The sequence below is a fragment of the Phyllopteryx taeniolatus genome, chromosome 18, assembly GCF_024500385.1.
Source record: "Phyllopteryx taeniolatus isolate TA_2022b chromosome 18, UOR_Ptae_1.2, whole genome shotgun sequence".
NCBI classification, from domain to species: Eukaryota; Metazoa; Chordata; class Actinopteri; order Syngnathiformes; family Syngnathidae; genus Phyllopteryx; species Phyllopteryx taeniolatus.
The window spans coordinates 7,385,774-7,408,676 of record NC_084519.1 but is presented as its reverse complement, the minus strand read 5'-3'; the positions used below and the strand labels follow the sequence as shown (position 1 = coordinate 7,408,676).

The 22,903-nt window shown below is 38.6% G+C and overlaps 3 protein-coding genes across 6 annotated transcripts in view; 1 reads left to right on the top strand and 2 right to left on the bottom strand.

Moving 5' to 3' along the window:
- Nucleotides 1–6,529, bottom strand: part of chrm5b (cholinergic receptor, muscarinic 5b) — a 12,573-nt gene extending 6,044 nt beyond the window's left edge. Inside the window, exons 1-2 of one of the 3 annotated variants that reach the window (XM_061753091.1) lie at nt 5,819–6,529; nt 4,726–4,826 (exon numbers count right to left, since the gene is read on the bottom strand). The gene's annotated coding sequence lies outside the window, so the exon portion shown is untranslated. The remainder of the gene's footprint in view (nt 1–4,725; nt 4,827–5,818) is intronic. The other 2 variants (XM_061753092.1, XM_061753094.1) reach the window with 2 other exon arrangements.
- The window catches only part of aven (apoptosis, caspase activation inhibitor), a 25,259-nt gene extending 3,085 nt beyond the window's left edge, over nt 1–22,174 (top strand). The window contains exons 3-6 of the mRNA XM_061753095.1: nt 17,386–17,456; nt 18,130–18,225; nt 18,622–18,916; nt 20,563–22,174. Of these exons, the coding sequence (XP_061609079.1) occupies nt 17,386–17,456; nt 18,130–18,225; nt 18,622–18,916; nt 20,563–20,708 (608 nt within the window). The 3' untranslated portion in view covers nt 20,709–22,174. The remainder of the gene's footprint in view (nt 1–17,385; nt 17,457–18,129; nt 18,226–18,621; nt 18,917–20,562) is intronic.
- ryr3 (ryanodine receptor 3) overlaps nt 21,614–22,903 on the bottom strand; it is a 103,769-nt gene continuing 102,479 nt past the window's right edge. For both annotated transcript variants that reach the window (XM_061753089.1, XM_061753090.1), the window contains one exon: nt 21,614–22,903. In XM_061753089.1, the coding sequence (XP_061609073.1) occupies nt 22,808–22,903 (96 nt within the window). In that variant the 3' untranslated portion in view covers nt 21,614–22,807.

Genomic DNA, 22,903 nt, shown 5'->3' with positions numbered 1-22,903 from the left:
AGATGACCTGAAATCTGAATCTGATTTTCAGGCCAAGTTGTCTCTCTCTGACTATTTGTTTCCACAGTTGTTTTCTTTGTCATGTCAGCACAGCTGTGACCTATACTTTTGTCGCTAAGCCAAAGTTAGATTCCAACTCAGTAAATTGGTAGTGGATTTCGTAAGGTTTTAACCAATGTATAGCGGATGATACAAATCATAATGAAACCCAACCAATTACCAATAAAGCACCAAGTAGTAAGCAGTCAGACCCTGCATCTACTTTAGTGGTTTATAATATTGGTGGACCAGCCTGCTCATGTTGTGTTGGCACTAGCATCCAACATTATAACCTGCCAATTCTATTACTATTAAGCATATATATTAATTGTTGGTTCCATTTGGTATTGGACGATCAATTAAAGTTAACTACTAAGCAAAATATCAATGAACATTGCACCCTCTGTCTTTACAACGATCGGCTCAGCAGAAACTTCTAACTAATTGGTATGGATTTACCACAGTGGCTTAAATATTCTATAAATGAAACTGATCAGATTTAATTACTATTGTGGCTTTACATTGGGCTCTGAAACATATTTTTTATAATTTCGATTTTAAAATTTATGAAAATGTAGTCCATGACATCCATCATCAGTTCTGAGGATGCACGTTAACTTAGTCATGAGGCATTTCAACTTAATGGGTATGAGCTGTCTTTGTCCATTTTTAGACTCCCACTATTGTTATAGTTTAGAGAGTGTTACAATTATGCGTCAAACTCTGACTTTCTCTTGTAGCGCACATGGCAAAGGTGCTCTCGCAACTTGTGCGGCTTCGTATCTCATCTGTTTTGTTTTTTTTGCCCACATTGTCAGATTAGTCATACTCTACAACAAGAGGCCGATGCTCTCTAGAGGATACTTAATTGTACGTGGGAGGCGATGTTTTTCTAGCCAATTAAGGTAGCCCTGAAATCAGGAATCCAGTGTCAAAATGTCCTTTTGCAGCTTTGTGATAATACAGAACACAAATTACCCATCATGTTTTGAATCTGAGTTGTAGAAATGTTGGCGCGATGGTTTTTTTTTTCTTTTTTTTTTTTTCTTGTCACTGGGCCGAAATTCCAAGTCACAAGGTGACCATTCCCTTCAACTTTTTCACATGTGCAGATCTTATGTATTTCCGGCTACAAATGGCCCTGAGCACTGTTTTGCAACCTTTGCTATGTATCGTGCCGTGCTTTTGAGATACAAATTCCCAGGGCACTCAGGTTGAGAGCGCAGCTTTACCTACAGTGTTGTGGAGGCGTTGAGCATGAGTGAGATTAGAGAAATATTTTGTTTCAATCAAGTAGATGCTCTGTGTTATTTCCTTTACTACCGGTGCCAAGTTTAATACTTACAAACGGACAAAAATCATACAGGAGGTTACTTGCTTTGACACAAATAATTAAAACGGTTGCGTAACATCTTCAACCAATTTCGTTGTCTGCTTCTAGCACTAATGCCCAATGAGGGAAATTTAATCCCTGATCAGAAATCGAGTACAACTACAAACTTGAATGCTATTAATATTGACTTTTGACAATTATTTTTTTTTTGGGGGGGGGGGGGGAAATGTGCGTTATACATGAGAAATTACAGTAATAACAATTCCAGATCCACAAAAAAATTTAATGGCTTCTTCTGTTTATGCAAATAACAAAAATGAAATTTAAATATATACAGGTATAGACTTTTGCAAAGCAACTTCTTCATCTTCAGCTTTTTAATGTGTTTTCACCTTTTAAGAGTCCTTTCATGGTTGAACACTTTTAGTTATGGTTTCTTTATGATCCACTCCAGGCGACAAAATAATAATAATAATAAATTCAGGTTTTCAACACTTCAGTCAGTATTAATCAGTCTAGTCTAGGCTGTCAGCTTTTTTCCTGCCCCCAAATAATCTTTCGATGAGTACACACTTCAGTGAGTTGACATCAGACAAGTCAAATGTTGGCCTGCTACCAAGAGTCGCACAGAATTCATGCGAATTAGCATTTTATATGACACATTTAAATGTTTAAAAATTAAACCCACACCTCTTACTGTGACATTAGTCAAAGTTGGTATGATTTTCACGAGAAAACCGTTTCAGAATTTAATTTAAGTTTTGGAATCACGTAATATGCTGTAGTCCTTACACCTGGTAGATCCAACCTAAACTGTTCAGGGATGTTATATAATCACAATTTATATAACCCTATATTGCAGCTTTTGGTAGGAAAGGTATTTAATGCCACATTTCCTTCCTTTAAGAGTTATGTATTTCAAGCGTCAGAAAATATTTTTAAAATGTGTGAGTGGGGGAAAAAATGCTTGATACCAGCCTGAACTTTTTACTGAAAGGAACACCATCAAAAAACTGTTGGCAGACTTGTATTTGTAAAAACAAACTAAAATGTTAAAAAGTTGTGCTTCCCATGAGAGAGAAAAATGTTATATGAACATGTTTTTTTATTGACTGCCTTTTGACTTGATTTTTTTTGTTTCCTCATGGATGACTGTTATGTAGCTCCTGCTGCTGACCCAACCACTCAATGTACTTTTATCATTGCACTGATTTACTCTGCTTTCATTCATTTCAAGATTCACAAAGGGATGCTGTAAACCATTTTCATTGCTTCCTAAGGCCGAGTCTATTATCAAAGAAAGTAACCTTGACGATATTGGTTCTTGAAATATTTCAAGACCTGTGTCTTTTGAAATGGATTTTGTGCAGAAATGTTACTATTGCCTGAAGAAGCAGTCGTGAACTAGAGGAGCATTCTGCTACGCTGCGATTGTTACAACACACTATTCTCTGTGACATCTGGAGGAGTTAATTGCGATCAAGTGTTTTTTAACCCAGAGTCTTTTTTTTTTTTTTTTTTTTACCTCGTCAGGTTTCTGTACTATCATTGTTGGGGGTTGATTGTGTTGTTGCCATGGAGAATGCACACGTTGCCGTCTCGTTGTTCGAGATGTGACATGTCTATATGGGGGGGATTAACTGGGATAGTTGTTTACATCTTAATGCGTTCATCTATCTATACACATTACCACGAGGATCAATCCTACTCCCCCGCAGCCGTAGTTTACTGAGGCCTCTAATGGACACCTATTAAGGCTCAATCATAATGAGACAAAGGGAATCACATTAGTGCATCGGTGATTTAGCTAAATAGATATTTTTCCTAACTGATATGAATAGCAGCAATCAGACCTTAATTTGTATGTTCCAATGTTGTTATGGATACTTGATTGGATGGCAATTTAATGCCCAATCGGAACACACAGGAAAGAAAGCATTCCAGGCACTCAGTCACTCTTCCTGTTTTTGCTGATGAGAGTGAAGCCAGTGGAAGAAGGCGTGAGGCTAAAAACAAGAGCTTTGATCATAGACACTTGAGCTACCATCCTACGGAACAGTCTACACGTGGTCATCTTTAAATAGTTCTTACCAATGGTTCACTTAGGGGCAGAATTGTGTACTTTAGTGTACTTTCTTTATATAAGAAAATGTCAATTTCACATTTTTGCCTTCAGTTTTTGACTATCGAAAAGAGATATTTAAAACAAGTCATCATATGAAGTGGATATGGAGTCCACACACACCTGCTTAAATGCTAGGTTTTTGTAGTAGAAAATAAATTAGACCAAGATAAATAATAAAAAAAATAAATAGATCTACCATTAATGTGACCAGTAATGTACTACTTAGTTGAAAAAAACAAACATATTTCCCAGAGGGTAAGTAAAAATAAGCTGAGATAATGTGGTTGCACAAGTGTGCACACCCTCTTATAACTGGGCTTGTGGCTGTGAGAGTTATCCAATCATGTTCAGACTCATGTTAAATTGGAGTCAGCAGTGCACACACCTGCCACCATTTAAAGCGCCTCCGATTAGCCCCAAATAAATGTTCTAGTAGGCTTTTCTTCTGACATTTTTGTAGTTAGGGCACAGTATTACTAGTCAGCATAAATTACAAGGCGGAAGTCTTACTGTATCTTGCAAAGAAAAATATCCAAGCCTGCCTAGATTTTGCAAAATCACACATGAAATTTCTCAAAATAATGTTGGAAAATGTGTCATGGTGCAATAATGTTGAAGTTTTTGGCCATCATTCCAAACGGTATGTTTGCTGCATCACAAAAAGAACAACATGCCTACAGTGAAGCATGGTGGTAGCTGCCTATAACTGCGTGGAGGGATTTATGAAGAGTTCCTCAGTCAGTGTTTGCACAAAACCTTCAGGCTTCTGCTAGGAATTAAAAAATAAATAAAAATAAAAAGTTGGGAAAGGCCTACTTAAAACATCTGAACTTCATTTGTGGTTAATCAGAGCCACTTCAAATGGTCGCAGGTGTGTGCTTATTTTCACTTACCCTCTTGAAAATGTTTAATTTTTTTTTTTTTAATTGAGCTCGTCAGGTTACTGGTCACATTGTTTAAAAAAGATTTGGTATTATCTAGGTCTCTTTTTTTTTTTATATCACAAAAACCTGGGATTTGAACAAAGGTGTGTAGATGTTTTATACTTACTGTATGTCCATTGAAGGAACTACAATAAATGGATTGCATTTTTCTAGAATGTATGTTTTTTTTTTTTTTTACTAAATAAATTGTAAAATACCCCATTTCCAAGACAACAGTCAAAAATAACGATAAATGCTAGTCTATTGAGACACATTTGCTTTTGTAATATTGGATTAAAGCATACCTTATGCCAGTGATTCCCAACCAGAGTTGCGTGGCACCCTACTGTGCAGTGAGAGATCATCAGGGGTGCTGTAGGAAATTATCCAATTTCATGTAATTTGTCTGAAAATAATATTGTATTAATCATAAATATGTCTGTCTATGCCAGCAACATACAGTGACAGGCATAACAATTAAATGCTCTTCCGTTGGATTATAAAAGGTATAATAAACCTGTGTGTTCACCTTTTACCATTCATTTAACAGAATAAGTCATGGGTTTCTGTAAATATATTAGCTTTGTATTAAATTAAACACGCCCAGCTTTCAGACTGTCATTTTGTGAGTAAATTGAGATGATCTCATCATAATGTCAGTATACTAGTCATACTTTGTGACATTTTTGTTTGCTGGTGTGCCGTGAGATTTTTCTGATGTAAAATGGGTGCCTTGGTTTAGTAAAGGATAAGAAACACTGCCTTTTGCAGACTGAAACATTCTGCATTCATCAAACAAAACTATGATAACAGAGACACAATCACTATATATATTAACATCTGAAAGCCAGATATTTTTTTTCTAACAGTTGTTAGAAAATGCAATATTTAGCCGCTTATTGCATAATCCTGCCTGTATTAAAACATATTTGCACCCTTACTGTTTTTCTTATAATTCAAGTGTGGAAGTACTGGGATGTGAGGCATGTGGTCTCCCGCCCACATATTTTTTAATGATGCTTAAAATGTAATCATCTCAGTCCTCATACCGCCCACTCCAAAATAGACATGCACGACACTGCTACACACATTCTTTAAAGACAGCCAAAGTTAATTGTCAGGTCTGTAATTTGTCTAGAAAGCATAAAGTTACCATTTGTAAATCGACTGTACAATATGTACAATAGGACTTTGAACTATTATTAAATATTTCCACTCTGACAGCTACACTTTATAGATCTTTGTTTAATGCTATAACACCAGGTGCTCATTCAACAATTAATATTTTAGAGTGCTTCAATTCAAAATCAAATTTTACTGGCCAGTTTGACATGTTGGAAGTGTTCATGTGTTTAATTTCCTGTCATAATATCCACTTCAAACAGAATACATACTCACCCCTTGTGGCTTTGTCGGCAAAACACAATCCTCCAGCATTAAAATGGGCGCTTGGGCAGTTCTTTGATATTGTCAAATTTTTTTCTTCACTCGTTCTGTCAGGCAGAGTTTCTGAGTCCCAATGGCTTTTTGCCTTTCCCAGTGTAGCGCTTTGATTCCCTCTCTGAGTATTCGCTTCACACCTTCACTCGCCGGCTCTTCGGTCCCCTCCCCTGCTCCCTCTCGCTGACTTTGTCCATCCCTGCTCGTCTCTCCACCGAGGTGAAAAACGCACTTGTCAAATACCGGTTGGTCATCCCGGCGTCGCACATCCTCATCAGTTGCTAAGAAGCTTCAATATTGTGCCATAACGTGCTGAACAGTCCAGTTTATTTCTGGGACAAGATGCAACAGCTGTTTTCTGCAGTCGGTACTGTTCAACCCCTGTCCCCTATACAACGGTGATTTAACTGTCCTCGGCAGTGTGAAACAAATCAGATCAACAAAGAATATATATAGTCTTCTTTCTTATAAGAAGATGAAGAAAGCTTAGAAAATTATTTTTCACTCACCCTGCAAAGTTTTATAAACTCCATTGTTGGTCCTCAATGCTGTGTAATAGTCTCACATGCAAGGATATTTTAAATACTCCTGTCCTCACCCAAACTGCTGATTCTCCATTATTAGAGCCAAAGCCCACGTCTGATAGCCTCATCCTGTACCAGGGTACTGAGCAACATGGAAGAGGGTGGAGGAAAAGGTGAGGTGGTGGTGGAGTAGAACGAGTACAGTGGAGCAGATGTGGGAGGAGTCTGAGGAGGAGTCGATGTTGGTGTCGCCACCAAAGGACAACGATTTGCTTAAGCATCTGTAGTGCATATTGTTGTACACAATGTGTTCATCAGGAGAAATTTGAATAGTTGAATGTGCAATTATGGGACTGATAATCATTAAATGCTGGGAAAATGACTATGGACTTTCGTGATTGACAGTTTTAAATTGCAAGGCATTACCAACTCCCTCCACCAATATAGTCAAACGTAATTTTCAGGAAGGGCATCCGGCCCTTTAACCAGTGTGTGTGGCTATTCAAAGACATCTACACTGTTTCATTGATATGAAACTTAGCATTATGTTTGGTTAAAGCTCATGGGTGTCAACCTTGTTGCTGCATTCATCATGCAACTACTACACTTATATAAGGGAAATGGATGCAATTAGACACATTTTCGTCTGTGCACCATGTCAACAACAGCCATGAAACAGCCATCCATCCATTTTTCTACACGGTTTATCATCACTAGGGTTGCAGGTATGCTGGAGCCAATCCCAGCTATTTGAACCCGGGTCCTCAGAACTGTGAGGCCACCGTGCCGCCCCATGAAACATATCATTCAATATTTTACCAACAATATTGCAATACCACAACTATGAGATAATACTTTTAAAGGAGACTTATGCAATTTTTTTACAATCTAAAACAGTTCTGAAGTCTCTTAATAAAACAAAAGAATAACAGGAAGACCAACTTCAGTCCTTCACTTCCTTTCAATTCCGATTCTTTATTCGTTTTTATAGTAACGAATAACTTATATAGGACCTTAACCCAATAGAGCATGCATTTTAGAAGAAACGAACAGGAACTGAAAGAGGCTGCAGTAAAGGCCTGGAAAAGCATTTCAAATGAAGACTGCAACAGTCTGGTGAAGTCAATTGGTCGCAGGCTTGATGCTGTTATTGCAAGTAAGGGTTATGCAACCAAATATTAAATGTTATTCAATGTTATTAAGTGTTTATTTAAATGTTATTCACTTAATTTAATGTCTGTTCCAATACTTTTGCTCACTTGAAAAGTAGGTGCGTTCAAACAGAAGTTGCTCTGTCGCTGTTTAACACATCTAGATGTAAATACCATGAAATAAAAGCTGGAATTCTGAACTTTTGGACAAACAAAGGAATTGACCTTGCCGTTCCAATACTTTATACTTTTTAAGTATAAACTTTATACTCAAACTAATCATCCTGATGATGTTTTTTTTTTTTTTTTCTCCCCTTCCTTTTTAAATCACATCATCACAGTAAGATACTGGCTGCTGTCTGGTTAATGGGTCCTCATGCTGGGATGAAAAATTCACGCCCAGAATTAGTAACAGTGTTAATAGCAGTCTCATCTTTTAATATGGATCCTTGTTGACTGCTCTCAACTGACTGCTTTAAGAGTTGGTGTCATCGTGTGACTTTGGGTTGGTTGCAAGCAGTGACTGTGGTAACGACCTAACCGGAACCAAAGTCTAAGACTACTGTATAGTAGAGACTGTCTTTGAATTGTAAATTATATAATTTTATTAAACACTATGAGCAAGCTACTAGTGCAGCTGGAGAGAAGGCAGCCCTGATTGAATCAGGGACAATCTATGGTTTTGAGACACATTAGCAGGTAGCAGGGGACTGTAAAAAACACACACTATGCTTTTTATTCCCCCCCCACCCCTTTGCTGTCTGACATGAAATCAGACTAAACTTTTCCTGTTTTAGGTAATCTATGATGACTACAATTTTTTTCTATATGCTAAATGCCAGAATAGTGAAATTATTTTTTAGACGAATATATATAATAGACAATAGTCTTTCTCAAAAATATTGGCACCCCAGGGGTGCCAATATTTTTAAATATTTTAAAGGATAGAGCCCTTCAGTGTTTTAGGATGTTAATGAAGAAGTTTTCAATGAGTAACTTTATTTTTTGTTTTTTGTCGACAGATTATCGATAATTGTGTCAGAGCTGTATTTGCACAATTTTTAATTCCCAAATGTCATGCTGATTATTTCAAATCGATACATTTTCGAAAGAAAATCAAAATGAGTTAATAGCAGGATTCTTTTACCTCAACGATATTTTTTTCGCGATTCGGATCTACCACATTGATGCTACCTATTATGTGATGAAGAACAGTAGTCACAGCAATAAAGACCTTGAGTTGTCACATTTATTTTTTTCTCCTCCTGATGCATTTTTTTCCATTTAATGTTACGATAGGCTGTGCCTTCGCTGTGACTTTTGATACTTCTTGGAGAAGGCGTAATATTTCAAGTTTGACATTGACACTCGTGCACAGAGGAACTGTGGCAATTTGTCGGACCAAGATAAATAATGGCCATTTAAAAGTTCCGCCAGAAATGCAAACAATGTTGACTGTTGGCTTTTGTTGGTCACAACATCTCAACAAGAGACTCCGGATAAAGATAGTTTATTATTCACTGTGGTTTATCAGTCTTCAGCCCACAGTGTAAATGTTATAATATTGAGCTAGAAGACTCTGTGAGACAAATATCAAATGCTCAACTTTCTACAACAATCGCGATGATGAGATAAATAGGGGTCAATCATAATAAATTGCCACCTTCATGTAGTTCTGTTCTACTAAATACTCTGTAACATCTATTCATCATTAGTACTGAGGAGGTTATGTTTTTCTAACTGTTGTTTGGTTGGTTAGATGGATTAGAGGTCATGAATAATCCATTAATTTTAATTACTAAATTGGTATAATTGGTATAATAAATGTTTGCAATTTGTTGTACGATGGTTTGACCTTCGCTCAGCTTTGCCAATGTTGTTTCTAAATGTTGTAATAAGTTCTAATCACCATAATTATACCCAAAAAAAGTAAAATATGAGGGATGAGTACGTGTTTGATTTGCTCTCAAATTATGTTGGATTATTGAACAAGCTTAATGTTGTACCAATGTGAAAGTGGACCTTGAGCATTTGGCCAAAAAAGTTAAGTATACACATTCCCCTGAGTGGATCATCTTGTGCTCACAGATAACTCTGGTTTCATGTACATGCATCTTTTTTTCATGTGCTAAAAATCAATATGTGGCGATCAAATGAAATTGTGGTTGGCCATCACAAGCGGTGGAGATGCCAGTAAAATGTGGCCTCCCGATGGGCTTATTGACTAGTTGCTGAGTTTGAAAAAACATATCTGCTAATTTGACAGCCTCTGAATCTTGTCCAATTTGTATCTACAACACACACACTATCAGTTTTTTTTTCTCAAGTGTATGTTATTCGTTTTTCAATTAGTTTTTAAAGGTTTGTGAGGAACACAACTGTTGAAGTAAAGAAATATAGTACGATTCTCATAATAATTTTTCAAGTAGAAAATGGTTTTAATTCAGTATTAGTTTAATATTTATATTTGTCTCCATTTTTTTATTAGGGCACTGACTATTAGAAATAATTCAACATTTTTATTATTTGGATTGCGTGATGATTATGTTTGGTGAAATACAGTTGAATTAAGAAAAAAATTAACATGTAAGAATGGATACCAAATACAGTAATACAAAAATACAATAAATAGGCGAATAAGTTGGAACATTTATTTTCATTTACAGTATTGCTAATTTGACAGCCTCTGCATCTTGTCCAATTATATAATTCTATTATAATATAATATGTAGTGAGGATAAGCGATACAGAAAATGGATGGCTGGATAATATATATAATAGAATAATAATTGTAATAAGTCATTTATTAATTATAATATGTATAATTAATCATTATTCCTTAATAATTAATAATTGTTGCCCTCAAATGTATGTCTACATTTGAGGCGACAGGGGCCTCCATGTTGGGGTTTACAAAAAAAACACCACACGCTAACCAATACTTACTTTTTGACTCACACCAACCACTTGAACACAAACTGGGCATTAGCAGAACCATACAATACAGAGCTGATAATGTTCAACTTCCAACCAGCCCACAGGCCAAATAAAAAGAGCATAGACACCAGAGGAAGGCCCTCAAAACCAGTGGTTACTCCAAAGTTTGTGAAAATGTGCACCTTACTAACCAGAAAGAACAAGAGCAAGGTGGATGAGAAAGAAAGGCGTGACAGATGCAACAATATAGGCATTCCGTATGTGTCAGGTCTGTCTGATAAAGTCGGTAGGATTTTGAACCAGGCGGCACGGTGGACGACTGGTTAGAGCATCTGCCTCACAGTTCTGAGGACTGGGGTTCAAATCCCGGCCCCGCCTGTGTGGAGTTTGCATGTTCTCCCCGTGCCTGTGTGGTTTCACTCTGGTTTCCTCCCACATCCCAAAAACATGCATGGTAGGTTAATTGAAGACTCTGAATTGCCCGTAGGTGTGAACGTGTATGCGAATGGTTGTTTGTTTATGTGTGCCCTGCGATTGGCTGGCAACCAGTTCAGGGTGTACTCCTGCCCGAAGATAGCTGGGATAGGCTCCAGTGCTCCCGCGACCCTTGTGAGGATAAGCGGCTCAGAAAATGGATGGATGGATGGATTTTGAACCAACGTAACATTCCGGTACACTTCAAACCTGGTAACATCCTCAGAAAAAGGCTGCCACACCCAAAGAGCGGAGACCCCATACCCAGAAAAGCAATCTGGTGTATGCGGTCAAGTGCAGTGAGGAGTACAGAGATACATACATTAGGGGAAGTAAGCAACCACTGAGCAGTCACATGGCACAACACAGACGCGCAAACTCATCAGGTCAAGACTCCGCTGTCTACCGGCATCTCCAAGAGAAACAAGACTCTTCTGAGAACAAAGGTGTGCAATTTCTGGTCAGAGAAGACCTGTTTTGAAAGAGGAGTATAAGAGGCCATCTACTTGAAGGTGGAAAGACCATTTCAACAGAGGAGGTGGCTTACGACACCATCTATCTCCCACATTCAATACCATCCTTTCGTCCATTCCAAAGAGACTCAATCATTCTGCCTCCAACAAATAAACAAAAACACAGCCTATTTTGGCTTTGAGGCATTTTACAACTGAATGGAATATCAGCGAGGTAGTTTCCACCCAACGGCTACGGTTGGCGGACAGTGGGCTCTCTGCAAGGCATCTCAACGACTCTCGTTTTGCATTCCAAAAGAATGGGTGGGTTGGGGTATGCCTCCAACTGTTGACTAGTTGAGTATAGTTGAGTTTCCACACAAAAAATGCAGGCTTGTGCTGTCGTACTTAGCTTGTGCATGAACTGATGGAGCATGGTCGGATGAGAGGCGAAACCTCTTCTAAGACAACCCAGAAAAGTCAAGTTGCGATCAATTCAATGCCGTGAGAATGAAATGATATGGATGAATAAGAATATTCACAGCACAAATATAGAGCCTGTTTAATTATTCCATTTATATTACGTTTGTAGAATAATAGCAAATAATATTATAACTTAATAAATGATATAATGTTGGATTTCAGAATCTTGGTCTTTTTTGGAGTATCGTTTCATGGAGATCGTTTTCATGATTAAGCAATGTCAGTCGTAAGTAGATCCTTTACATTCTAGTGATTGTTTTGTGTGTGTGTGGGATTTTATTCAGCTGATTCAGACATTTACTTCTCTTTTGTGTTGCAAAAAAATATATAAAATAATTCAAAGAGTGAATTGGTCGCACCTGCAAATATTTTGGGCCTGGTGGGGAAAAAAAATGTCTAAGCCTTCTGGTACTTTGTTGCTTTTTCAAGGCAAAGTACCAAGTTTTTATTTAACTGCCAGTGGGTGCATTGTTCTTACCCTATCTCCTTTAAGTGTGAGAAGAAACACTGATAATCTGTTGTCTCTTTCCTTTTAGAAACTGTAGTAGTTCAATGAGGAAATATGTTTTGCTTGGAGACATCCTACAGAAACAATTTTTTGGACTTCAAATTCTCACAACATTCAGTTAAAGTTCTTTCATCGTACCTCTTAACAGTCTGCACACTAATAAAACACATGCCTAATGAGAATAAAACCTCGAGTGAATTGAGGTTCCTCTGATATGACTTTGACATAAACACAATCACCATTAAAAGTAAAAAGTAAATAGCTTCAACTCTCTTTATTTCCCCGCCTGGTTTACTCAGGACTTTAATTGCAATTAGCACAAGCAGTTATTTATCGATGTGTACAGGGTTTTCTGCTCCATGTCTTGTTGGTCTAATTGGTTTAGTTAAAAAGGCGTGACAGGGAGTCTGCTGGAGGTACTGTGGCATCAAGTATTATTACATGATAATAAATGTAAAATAGGAAATAAGCTGCCGCTTATCCAAGCAAAAATAGGCACAAACTTGATTGTGCAGATGTGGAAGCTCATCTACTAACCGGGCGCAACCAGCATTGCGTCTGCCAAACATGCAAAATAGAAATGCAATTCATCAGTTATTTTCAGTAATATGTTTAGTTTCCTTTTCAACTAACACTTACAGTCACTTCAAAGTTAATTTTGCACGTGTGGTGCTCTCCGTATTGTCCATGGTGAAAACCATGAGATGGGGGGGGGGAACTTTTACATCAGTTGCCAATTGTAATCTTAGTAGGTCACGGCCAACATTGTACACAACCTGAACATGCAAATTATTTAGCGCCTCCTATTTGGGATCTTTGTGAATCAGGCCCACAGTCTTGAATGACAAAGACGTAATACGGGCCGATGTATTGACTAAATCTGTCATTAATTTTCGCCAAAATACTGTTAGAAAGATTTATAGAAATTGGGGATGAGATTATGAATTAAAAATTAATTTCAAGCCCTATTTCTTTTCGCCACTCAATCTCTGCACACCTCCCTGAGTCATTGTCTTTTTGGAAGTTGGACAGAAGATTCGTGTTGCCATGGCTATGTCAGTGCCTACTGACTACCTGTGTTGATATTTCCATGGAAAGAGGTTCATGGTGTCATAGGGCTTCTATAGTGTAGGAGGGAGGTTGTTCACCAGTCACCAACCAAAGGAGACTGAAAAGGAATAGGATGAGAGTTAGGGTCTGAAGCGATATTAAGCAGAGGAGTAGAAGAGTAAACCCTGGCGTTTGGAGTTTCATCTTGCCACAGATTTCCCATTTGCCCTGTTACACAAACCAGTTTAAATTTGTTTCATAAGATTTGAAAAAGCAAGAGAAATGAGTCTCTATACCGCAGAGACAATTTGTATGCTGGAACCTAGCCTGTCTCCATTAACAGAGAAATGGGGATAATGAGATTTCAGTGACACCATTATACACATTGCATTCACTTCATGGATTGTCTGAGAAATGAGAAGGTGAGTTTTGATGCCTCGTTCTCAGATTGCATTTGAGGATTACATAGCACTGATATTTCAGACTAAACATTGAGTGGCTCTGCAATCAATTTTTTCGAGCCAGTTTATCCTATTGCTCATTGGGCAGGCTCCAATTTGTAGTAATGTTAAACTATTTTGGGTAAAAATTAGGGACTGGTGAATATTAGGAGATGCGTACAGAATTACGTTGCTTGTGTTGGAACAACTACAGCAAAATGGAGTAAAGTTGGGACATCCCTATAGCTGTGTTAATTCAACTGATTTTACATTTCCTGAGTTGTCTCTGTACTGTGTTCATGTTGACATGCTCCTCTTTTAAAAAAAAAAAAAAAAAAAAAAAAACTCAGTGTGTAGATTTAAAGTAGACATGCATCCATCCATTTTCCAAGCCGCTTCTCCTCACAAGGGTTGCGGGAGTGCTGGGGCCTTTCCCAGCTATCTTCAGGCAGGAGGCGGGGGACACCCTGAACTGGTTGCCAGCCAATCACAGGGCACATATAAACAAACAACCATTCGCACACACATTCACACCTAGGGGCAATTTAGAGTCTTCAATTAACCTACCATGCATGTTTTTGGGATGTGGGAGGAAACCGGAGTACCCGGAGAAAACCCACGCAGTCACGGGGAGAACATACAAACTCCACACAGGCGGGGCCGGGGATTGAACCCAGGTCCTCAGAACTGTGAGGCAGACGCTCTAACCATTCGCCCACCGTGCCGCTTAAAGTAGACATTTTATGATTTTTAAAATAATTTCCAACTGTCTTAATACATTATTTTTTTAATATGCTTTAGTCAAAAGATCCCAACAATCAAGAATTATGGGACACTTGAGACAATTGTTCTGTCTCATGGAAATGAGCCACTGCACACCCAGCTTGTCTCCTTTACTGTGGGGTGTGGCAGTGATCTGGGGTAGAGCTATTTTTAGCCCCAAACTTTAGTATGAAAAAAAGTAAGCGTGAAGTACACTCGAGTTCCCAAAAAGCAAAGTAAAAGCATCAATTAGATGTCACTTGTGGAGGTGCAAACCAATGACCGAACTGCCGCTACATAATAGGCTGACCCTGGGCCGCATCTGGCCCACCAGCTGCCTATTTGTGGCCCTCGAAACTGTTATGGCCCTTTCCAAGAACAGAGTAGCAGTATGGCCGTAAGTCACACAGCCCATTCTTTGTGTGAGGCTGGCGGTGCACGAGGTGTGCGTGTCTCCATGCCAACGATACACAGACAGCCTGCAGAAAAGTCATCTATTGCTAGGGAAAATATGTTCATCTTTATAATTTAGGAGCCTTGAGCATTTATTAAGTTTGTCTTTATTTGTATATTTGTTATTTGCGTGGTCCAGTTCACGTGGCTTGTGCATGGGCAGTGATGTCTAGGTGGCTGGAAGCAAAGGGTGTGACTCAGTCAGTTGTGTGTGTGTGTGTGTGTGTGTGTGTGTGTGTTTCGTTTGGATGCGTGCGTCAATGTCAAAGTGAGTAGTGACACACAAGTATAGTATAAGTGCCTCGTTAGCATTATCCATTGTGTCCGTGTTTCACGCAATGTTCATTAGTGAACATTACCATGTATCTATCGCTAAGTTAGCTACTTCCGCAGGTAGGTGGGGTGCATTGTCTTTCAGAATAAAATCAGAACATAGGAAGTGCTGTAAATTAATTGTTGCTAATGTAACGGTCTTCATGATAGATATTACTTGTAAATGTACCCATTTGATTGTTTTTATTTATCCTGTTTTGTTCACTTAGAATAACTAAATACAAAGTAGTATCTCTTTTTGACCCCCAAATATGCACTTTCCCTTTAATATTTTCTATAAATTTAAAAGACAAATTCTACCTGTAACAATTGATTGATAATTACCCTCAACCTTTGTTTACAAGTCTCTGTCTTGTACACCAGCAGCTGTTAAATGGTTTCATCCTGCTGTCACGTAAAGCTGACATTCTTCAACCTTTGTAACCTTGAAAATGGTTCTTTTCACATGTCATTTTTCTCTCTGCCAGAGACCAAAAGCCCTCCCGCAGCCTCTCCTTTTGACCCCCATCACTCTCTGTAAAGCAAAGTAGTGCAGGACAACTGCAGATGGTCCCAAGTACCACACCTGAAAGCAGCATGTCTGCAATATTCAGCACACCCGGCAGACTGCGACCAACTACCGCTCTTCTGTCAAGTCTCCAACTGAGCCTCCATCTGTGTTTGTCAGACTGACCCGTGTCCACAGTTTGTGACTACGTCCTGACGGCACACCTGCTGACTGTTCAGCATTAGTGTGGCCTTGTTTTGGACCAAGAGGACACCATTAGTCTTTGGCTTAGTCTTGTTTTTTTGTTCCCCTTGTTCAAAGTAAACCGCCTGTACCTTCTTCTCTGTCGAGACCTAGCCGTCCTTCTACCTACTCTGTTAATTCTCGCTTCTTGCGCATGCACTCATTCTTTGGAAATAATCCCAATTCTAGTTCTGAATGAGGTTGTTTTCAGCATAAGCAGTGCAGAGTGTGCTTTTTCATGATGAACACAGGAGTTTATTGGTCAGTTAATCACTCATCATTCCCTGCAGGCTGTGGACTTTCTGGAACATGGGTTGTGTCTAGATGTACTTAATAGTTGGTGAGTCAGTTCATGTCTCAAGGGGCAACAACAAAAATGGGATTCGATTTTATTGTGTGAAATATGAGGTGTGGACTTACACATTAATGTGCTAGTGTTTCAAGGAACATGTTTTTGTTATTCTTTCATTTGTTTTTATGGCACCTAAAATAGATAGAATCCATTAAGCATTGGCACTTCTATTTCAATCAAAGAAAGGTGGGGAACATATTTGGTGGCGATGGGCTATTACCTTTTGTATGCCCAAACTCTTATTGATCCTGAGATACAGCCGAACCCTCAAGGTTGAACACAATTTGTTCTGGACAATGAAAGATTTTACCCTGCATCTTTCAATGCATTTGGTTCAATAATGACTTTGTCTGCAATATTCCCAGCCACATGTTTATTGGACATCAAATTACATACTCCTGTTTGGATGTGGAGATCAGCGCAATTATAATGAGAGCTTTGAAGAGCCCTTCAGACCCGACGGCCAGCGCGTGTTCTCATTTCACAGTCCTTGTGGGTGATGCGTTCCAGCATGTCCATTCTCACACTATTCGCCATTTGCGCTAAAAAGATGTTAACAAGTTAGGTCTGTCAGATGAATGTGCTTCCGCAGCTTTCCGACTTGTTGACAACACAACCTCTGTGCTTATGTGCTTCCGAGAGCCCTCAGTGGGTTTGTTTTGGAAGCAAAATGGCGTCACGTTGGTTCTGAATCTTGACTGTTTACACAAGGCCCTTGATTGCTTTGCAAAGGTTGACCCACAGATGTTATCTTTTCTTTGTATGTAAATGAACAAAGAAACCAAAGATCTGTTATAATGCAGAGTTTAGGTGAATAATGTTACTCTGTAAATGGTTGAAGTGTCAAATAAAATGCTCTTTCACCGTCATCCTCAGGGGATTGCTTCACTCAATTCCGCTTTTCTGAAGAAAAAGACTGGGAGAAGGACACATTTTCATCCAGTCAGGTAAATCTATACTCTGCTTGCTTTGAGGGCCATTGATTCGTCTAGGTGGCCTAAAATACAGTGCACATTTTGGAACAGCATTATTTATTGATTAAATATCAGCATCCGTGTTCAATGCATAATGATTGGCAGTAGTTTCATGCAGATAATTATTGTATCCCACTGAAATGCATTGGCTGTATTTTAGTTGTCAAAGGGCTAATGAAAATCACCTAATCAACCAATTTCCCCAGACAGAACTACATAAGGCTTGGTGATGAAGTGCATGAGAAAATCCAGATGCGCAGTGGAATACAATGTGGCTGTCTACCACCATGCATTTTTGGTTTATTAGTTCAGATACACAATGATGAGTTTATTAATGCAGTAAATGATACTTAAAATGTATTAACTGTATTAGAAATCAACAGCCATACAAAATCATCTGTGAGTCATAGCTTGTTGAGCTTTTAAATAATTTATTTTCCCTCTTTATAACATAATTATTTTTTCTATAGCAAAGCCAAATTTGGATTTATGCTCGTAAAACAAGGAGTGTGTGGTTTCTAGTGGGGTAAAACTACAATGTAAAGACAGTTTTATGTTTAGCCACATTAGAGGGACTTCTTCATTGAATGTATTAGCACAATGAAGTCAAGCTGTACCGTACTGACTTTTTTGGGTTTTGCTCTAGATGTCTACCATGTTTGTGGACCTCCCAGCATTGGCCCAGAGGCTTGAACAAGTGCCTCTTCATCAGAGACTCAACCTGGAAGCTGAGCTAGTTCAGGTAGCATCTTAGACATTCAACATTGTTATTTCTTTCCTCTTGAGAATAATATACATTGTGCAGGATTAACGACATTGGAGAATGGAGACTCACATTGAGATTAAACGTTTTATGAGAAGACGACAAAAAAATCAATAGGAATAAATCATTTGGACAAGGATTAGTTGAACTCCGTCTTCAAAACACATTGAGGATTTTAAAGGTTAAACCATTCAAGAATACTTCTACTGCTGGAACACTTCTACACTGAAATGTTTCCATTAATGGCAACACAAATGAGGATTTTAATTGGAGTAGAAAAATGTCAGTGTGGTGTAGAGGCTTGACAACCATGTAAACCAGGAAAGAGTTCGGTGTGAAAATATGGAGGCCATGTCTTCTTGTTTTATATTTCAGGTTTCAACACCAGTCAACCTGCCCACAATGACTTTGGCCCCCCAACAGGAGAAGCCCAAGCTCTCCTCATTCACACCTCCATCCCTAGCTTCGAAAGACCCTAGCACCGCTCTTAATACCACCAAGACTTTAAGCCTAGCTGCCAGCGCTGACTTTCAGGCTCCCTCGAGTGCCGTTACGCCCTCGGCGGACGACGTGGATGAAGAGCTGGACCAGCTGCTCACTTTAGCGAAACCGTTGTGTCCTGTCTCAGGAGGCCAGCCTGTCAACGTTGAGAGCACTGGTGTGCTGAAAGGTTAGCACTCTATATGATTATGTGTTCAGTCCTTTATGCAGATGTGCATTTGATAGCATTTCTTTGTACATTAAGAGAAAATTATTAGTTAATTAACAAATGTTATTAATTGATGGCAGAATCTCCTAATGTTCCGCACTCCTGTTATAATTTCTATGTGAATGGAGCTGAGTAATGATATCCGAAGCTATAGGGGAGATCTACATGGATGTAGCTCAACTTCCCATAGCCGATGTCATGCTGTTTTTCTTTAGACCAGGGATGTCCACAATTTTCCCACTGAGGGCCCCATACAGAAAAACAGAAAAGGGGCTTCTTCAACTTGTGTTTATGAAACATGATAAAAGCAATTCAATATGCTGAAGGACAACATGGAAAGGTGTTAAACTCCAAGACCACACCAAGACTCGTGTCAAAAAAGATATGTTTAAAATCCAACAACCTACAAATATTCCCCTTCAAAGTAAACCACCTGGAGTCTTAATTCAGTTTCTAAGCTATCTTTGCCATGCCTTCATACAATACTGGAAGGATTGTTCGGGGATCCGACGTCATGACAATGTTGTCCACGTCTTCCAAACAGATGACTCCCCTTGAGCTTCAGAAAGAGGGGGGGGGGGGGGGGGGGGGAAATCACACAGAGTAGGGAAACTGCTCCAACAATGTTCTTCTCGACCAGGAACAGTCGGATGTGCATGGCATTTTGAGCAGCCGTGAGTTGTCGTGCGACAACTCTCGCCTCTTGTCACGCATTGAGCGATGCTAACGCTGACGAATCTCTTTTTTAGACGCGCTGGTTGATCGTCTCGCAGTGGAAGATGCCCCTCATATTGAAGAATGTTATCAACATGACTTTGATTTTGGACTTCAGCTGTCTTTCCTTCTTCAATCTTGATAATGTCGGATTCTTCTACTAAAGGCTCTCTGGTGTTTGGTCGCCGGTTCTTACTCGAACATCACTGGTGATGACTCTCCCTAGCACAAGATGTGTATATAAAACGGGAAAAAAGTTTGATGGTTGCAGAAAGCTAAGGTCATAGTTGCAGTATACTCCAGGGTGATTACACTGAAGGGAAAAACTTGTGCAGTTTGGGTTTGAAATATATCTTTTGTGATGCCAGTTCTGGAATTCTTCTGACACACCTTGTATTTGTCTATTCTGTATCTAAATTTAAAACTTGCATGATATCTTGTAACATTCGATTTGAGAAAACAAAAACCAAAAAAAGTTTTCATAAAAACAAAAAAGTGACATATTGTAACTAAATGTTTGTTACATTTATTATTTTTAATTGTTTAAAAAAGTAGAGCGCTATGCTAAACATTTGAACTTTTCCTCGTAACTTTTTTGACGCGGGCAGCGTTTAATTTGGTCAGAATATGTGACCAGTCAACACAAAATGAATAAAAAACATGCGGCGAGCCACAAATGGCTCCTTGGCTGAACTTTGGACACCACTACTTTAGACAGCAAACAAACTGATACTCAATCAACAGCACCTCAGCTGGTTGCAGTGTAGTAGTTCACTCAAATTTCTGTAAATGCTACTCAACCAATTACTCGGTGTTCTTGGCTAGTTGTTTAGCTTAGCTTCTTGTGCCTAAGGAAAACAAAGATTTCACTGAGGTCTTCTTTCAATTTGCAGAGTTAGACACAGTGACTGAGGTGCTAATTGAAGAGAAGATGGAGGAGACCAAAGACGACCAAATTGCACCTCCCGTGTCCGCTTCTGTCAAGCAGGAAATGACTGAGGAGGACCTGGAGGACTGGTTGGACAGCATGATCTCCTGACCGTCACAGCGAGGTGGATCGTAGCAAAGACAGGAGCTACAAGCAAAAACCTGGACTGAAATTTGCCATGCCGATATGGAGGCTGCAATGCCCAAACATGCGAATGTTGCATCCATCTAGAGCTAAAATTTAGTGCATTTAAAATCTATAAATACTGTGCGCACGCGCACACACACACATACACCTATGTTAGCAACCAAAATGGTCATTAATTTAAAAGGGTACAAATGTGTAGGCCTCTATACGCCAAGGAACCATATTTGGTTAGTTGAGCACCCAGCCAATCAAAAAAGAGAAGTAGTGGGAATAATACAAATGTAAATTAATTAAATATAAAGATAATACAATTATTGTAACTACAATGATGATTAAACATTTTGAATCATTACTTAAAGGGGACAGAAGAAAATTGGAAGCCCTATTATGTTAAAGCCAAAAGACCTGCAGTGTTACCATGTGCAGGATCTGCCCATTCATTGACAAGTGTAATTTGGCGGCTTGGTGGTAGTGCTCCCTCCATGGGTGAAAATATAAATTGTGCTGTCACTTCTTCCTCATGGGGGCTTGCTTTTGTGTACATAAAATGGGGCTGCTTGCGAACAAGTAGCCAATCACCTCGTCGCAGTGCCCCAGCTTTTCCCTGGTTGTCATGGTAACGAACAGTTTTAAATTGTCGCCTTTAAGTAAGTGTTTGCAATGAGTGTCCCGTCAGGGGCCTTTTTTTTTTTTTTTTTTTTTTTAAAACCTTTGACTGATAAGATAATGCATGTCAGTATTATATCAGATTGAGAACATGTAGGTCACTATCAAAGGGATTAGCTGCTTAAGTGACGAGTCATGTTTTATTGCCTCAGTTTACTTTATTCATTCCCGTCTCTCGTTTGAACAAATGCAAAACTACTACATGTGTGTGTATAATGTATATTTCCATAAAACAGCAGCTGATGTGGCATCAATGTGTTTTTCTTTTGTTCTCTGTTTGGCTCTTCTGTTGTGGAAACAAGTGCAGACAGGCAGCATAAGAAAAAACTGAACATTTTACACGTCTAGATTTTATATAACAAATGTTTTTTTTTTCTTTCACATAAAAGCCACAAAATTAGCATAAGCATGAGCACTGTCTGTGTCAAGAGGGACAAAAATGTCTTGTTTTTTTGTGTGTGCATAGTTTCTTAAAAGGCACCTTGGCATTTAAAGTGACGAGTCATGTTTAAACAGATTTTTAAAAGGCAGATATGAGGTTTAATTTCTGTATCAGCGGCGATCAAAAATAAGTACTGTAATTTCTCGTGTATAATGCGCATTTCCCCCCCCAAAAAATTGTCAAGTCAATAGTGTGCATTATACATAGGGAATGAACAACAACCATCATTCAGTTCTTTATGGTTCTGTTTTATTTAATGATAATGCTTTTCTGAAATGCTTGACCGTTTAATTTGAATCCCATTAAAATAAAATTAAATGTTTTGCCGGGTCCATCTTTTCTTTAAAGAATTGTACCCATCTTACAAATTCTGCCTGGGTAATCAAACATATGAGCACAACTGTGTGTTTTCGCATTGACTAAATAAAAGTAGGGCTGTGAATTTCAAAATAAGAGCAATAATAATAAAAAAAGGTTTACGTGTTCAAATAAAGTGCTTAAGTTAATAATTATTTACCTGTATTTTGTTAGTTTTTTTTTTTAAACGTTTTGATCATATGGGTAGAAGCAAAATCATGCATTGTAAAAATGCACTATAGATAGGTAGAAGGGTTTTCCCAGAATTTTGAGGTCAACTTTGGTGGTGCGTATTATACATGGGTGTGCATTATACACGAGAAATTACGGTATCTGATGTCAAGCTTCGTATGTGTTAAACATTGTGGGTTGAGCAGGTGAAAAGGTGAGAAAATGTTGCATAAAAGAGGCGTCATCCCATTTTGGTACCAACTTGGATGCCTCCCATCAAACCAAATTCAGTCTCATTTAAAAAAAAAAAAAAAGAATATATATATATTTTGCTACATTTATCAGCAAATTTTCATCTTAACTAGAATGAAGTCATGTTTCCAGTCCGTGTCATATCTAAGAAAGTCACCAGACACGTTTGCTGTCTTTAGCCCAACTGATCCTCGTATTGCTTCCGGAAACAGTCGCCGGTCGGGAAGAAGTCCCAGCATCTCTCCTGGTACATCTTCCACACATATGACTC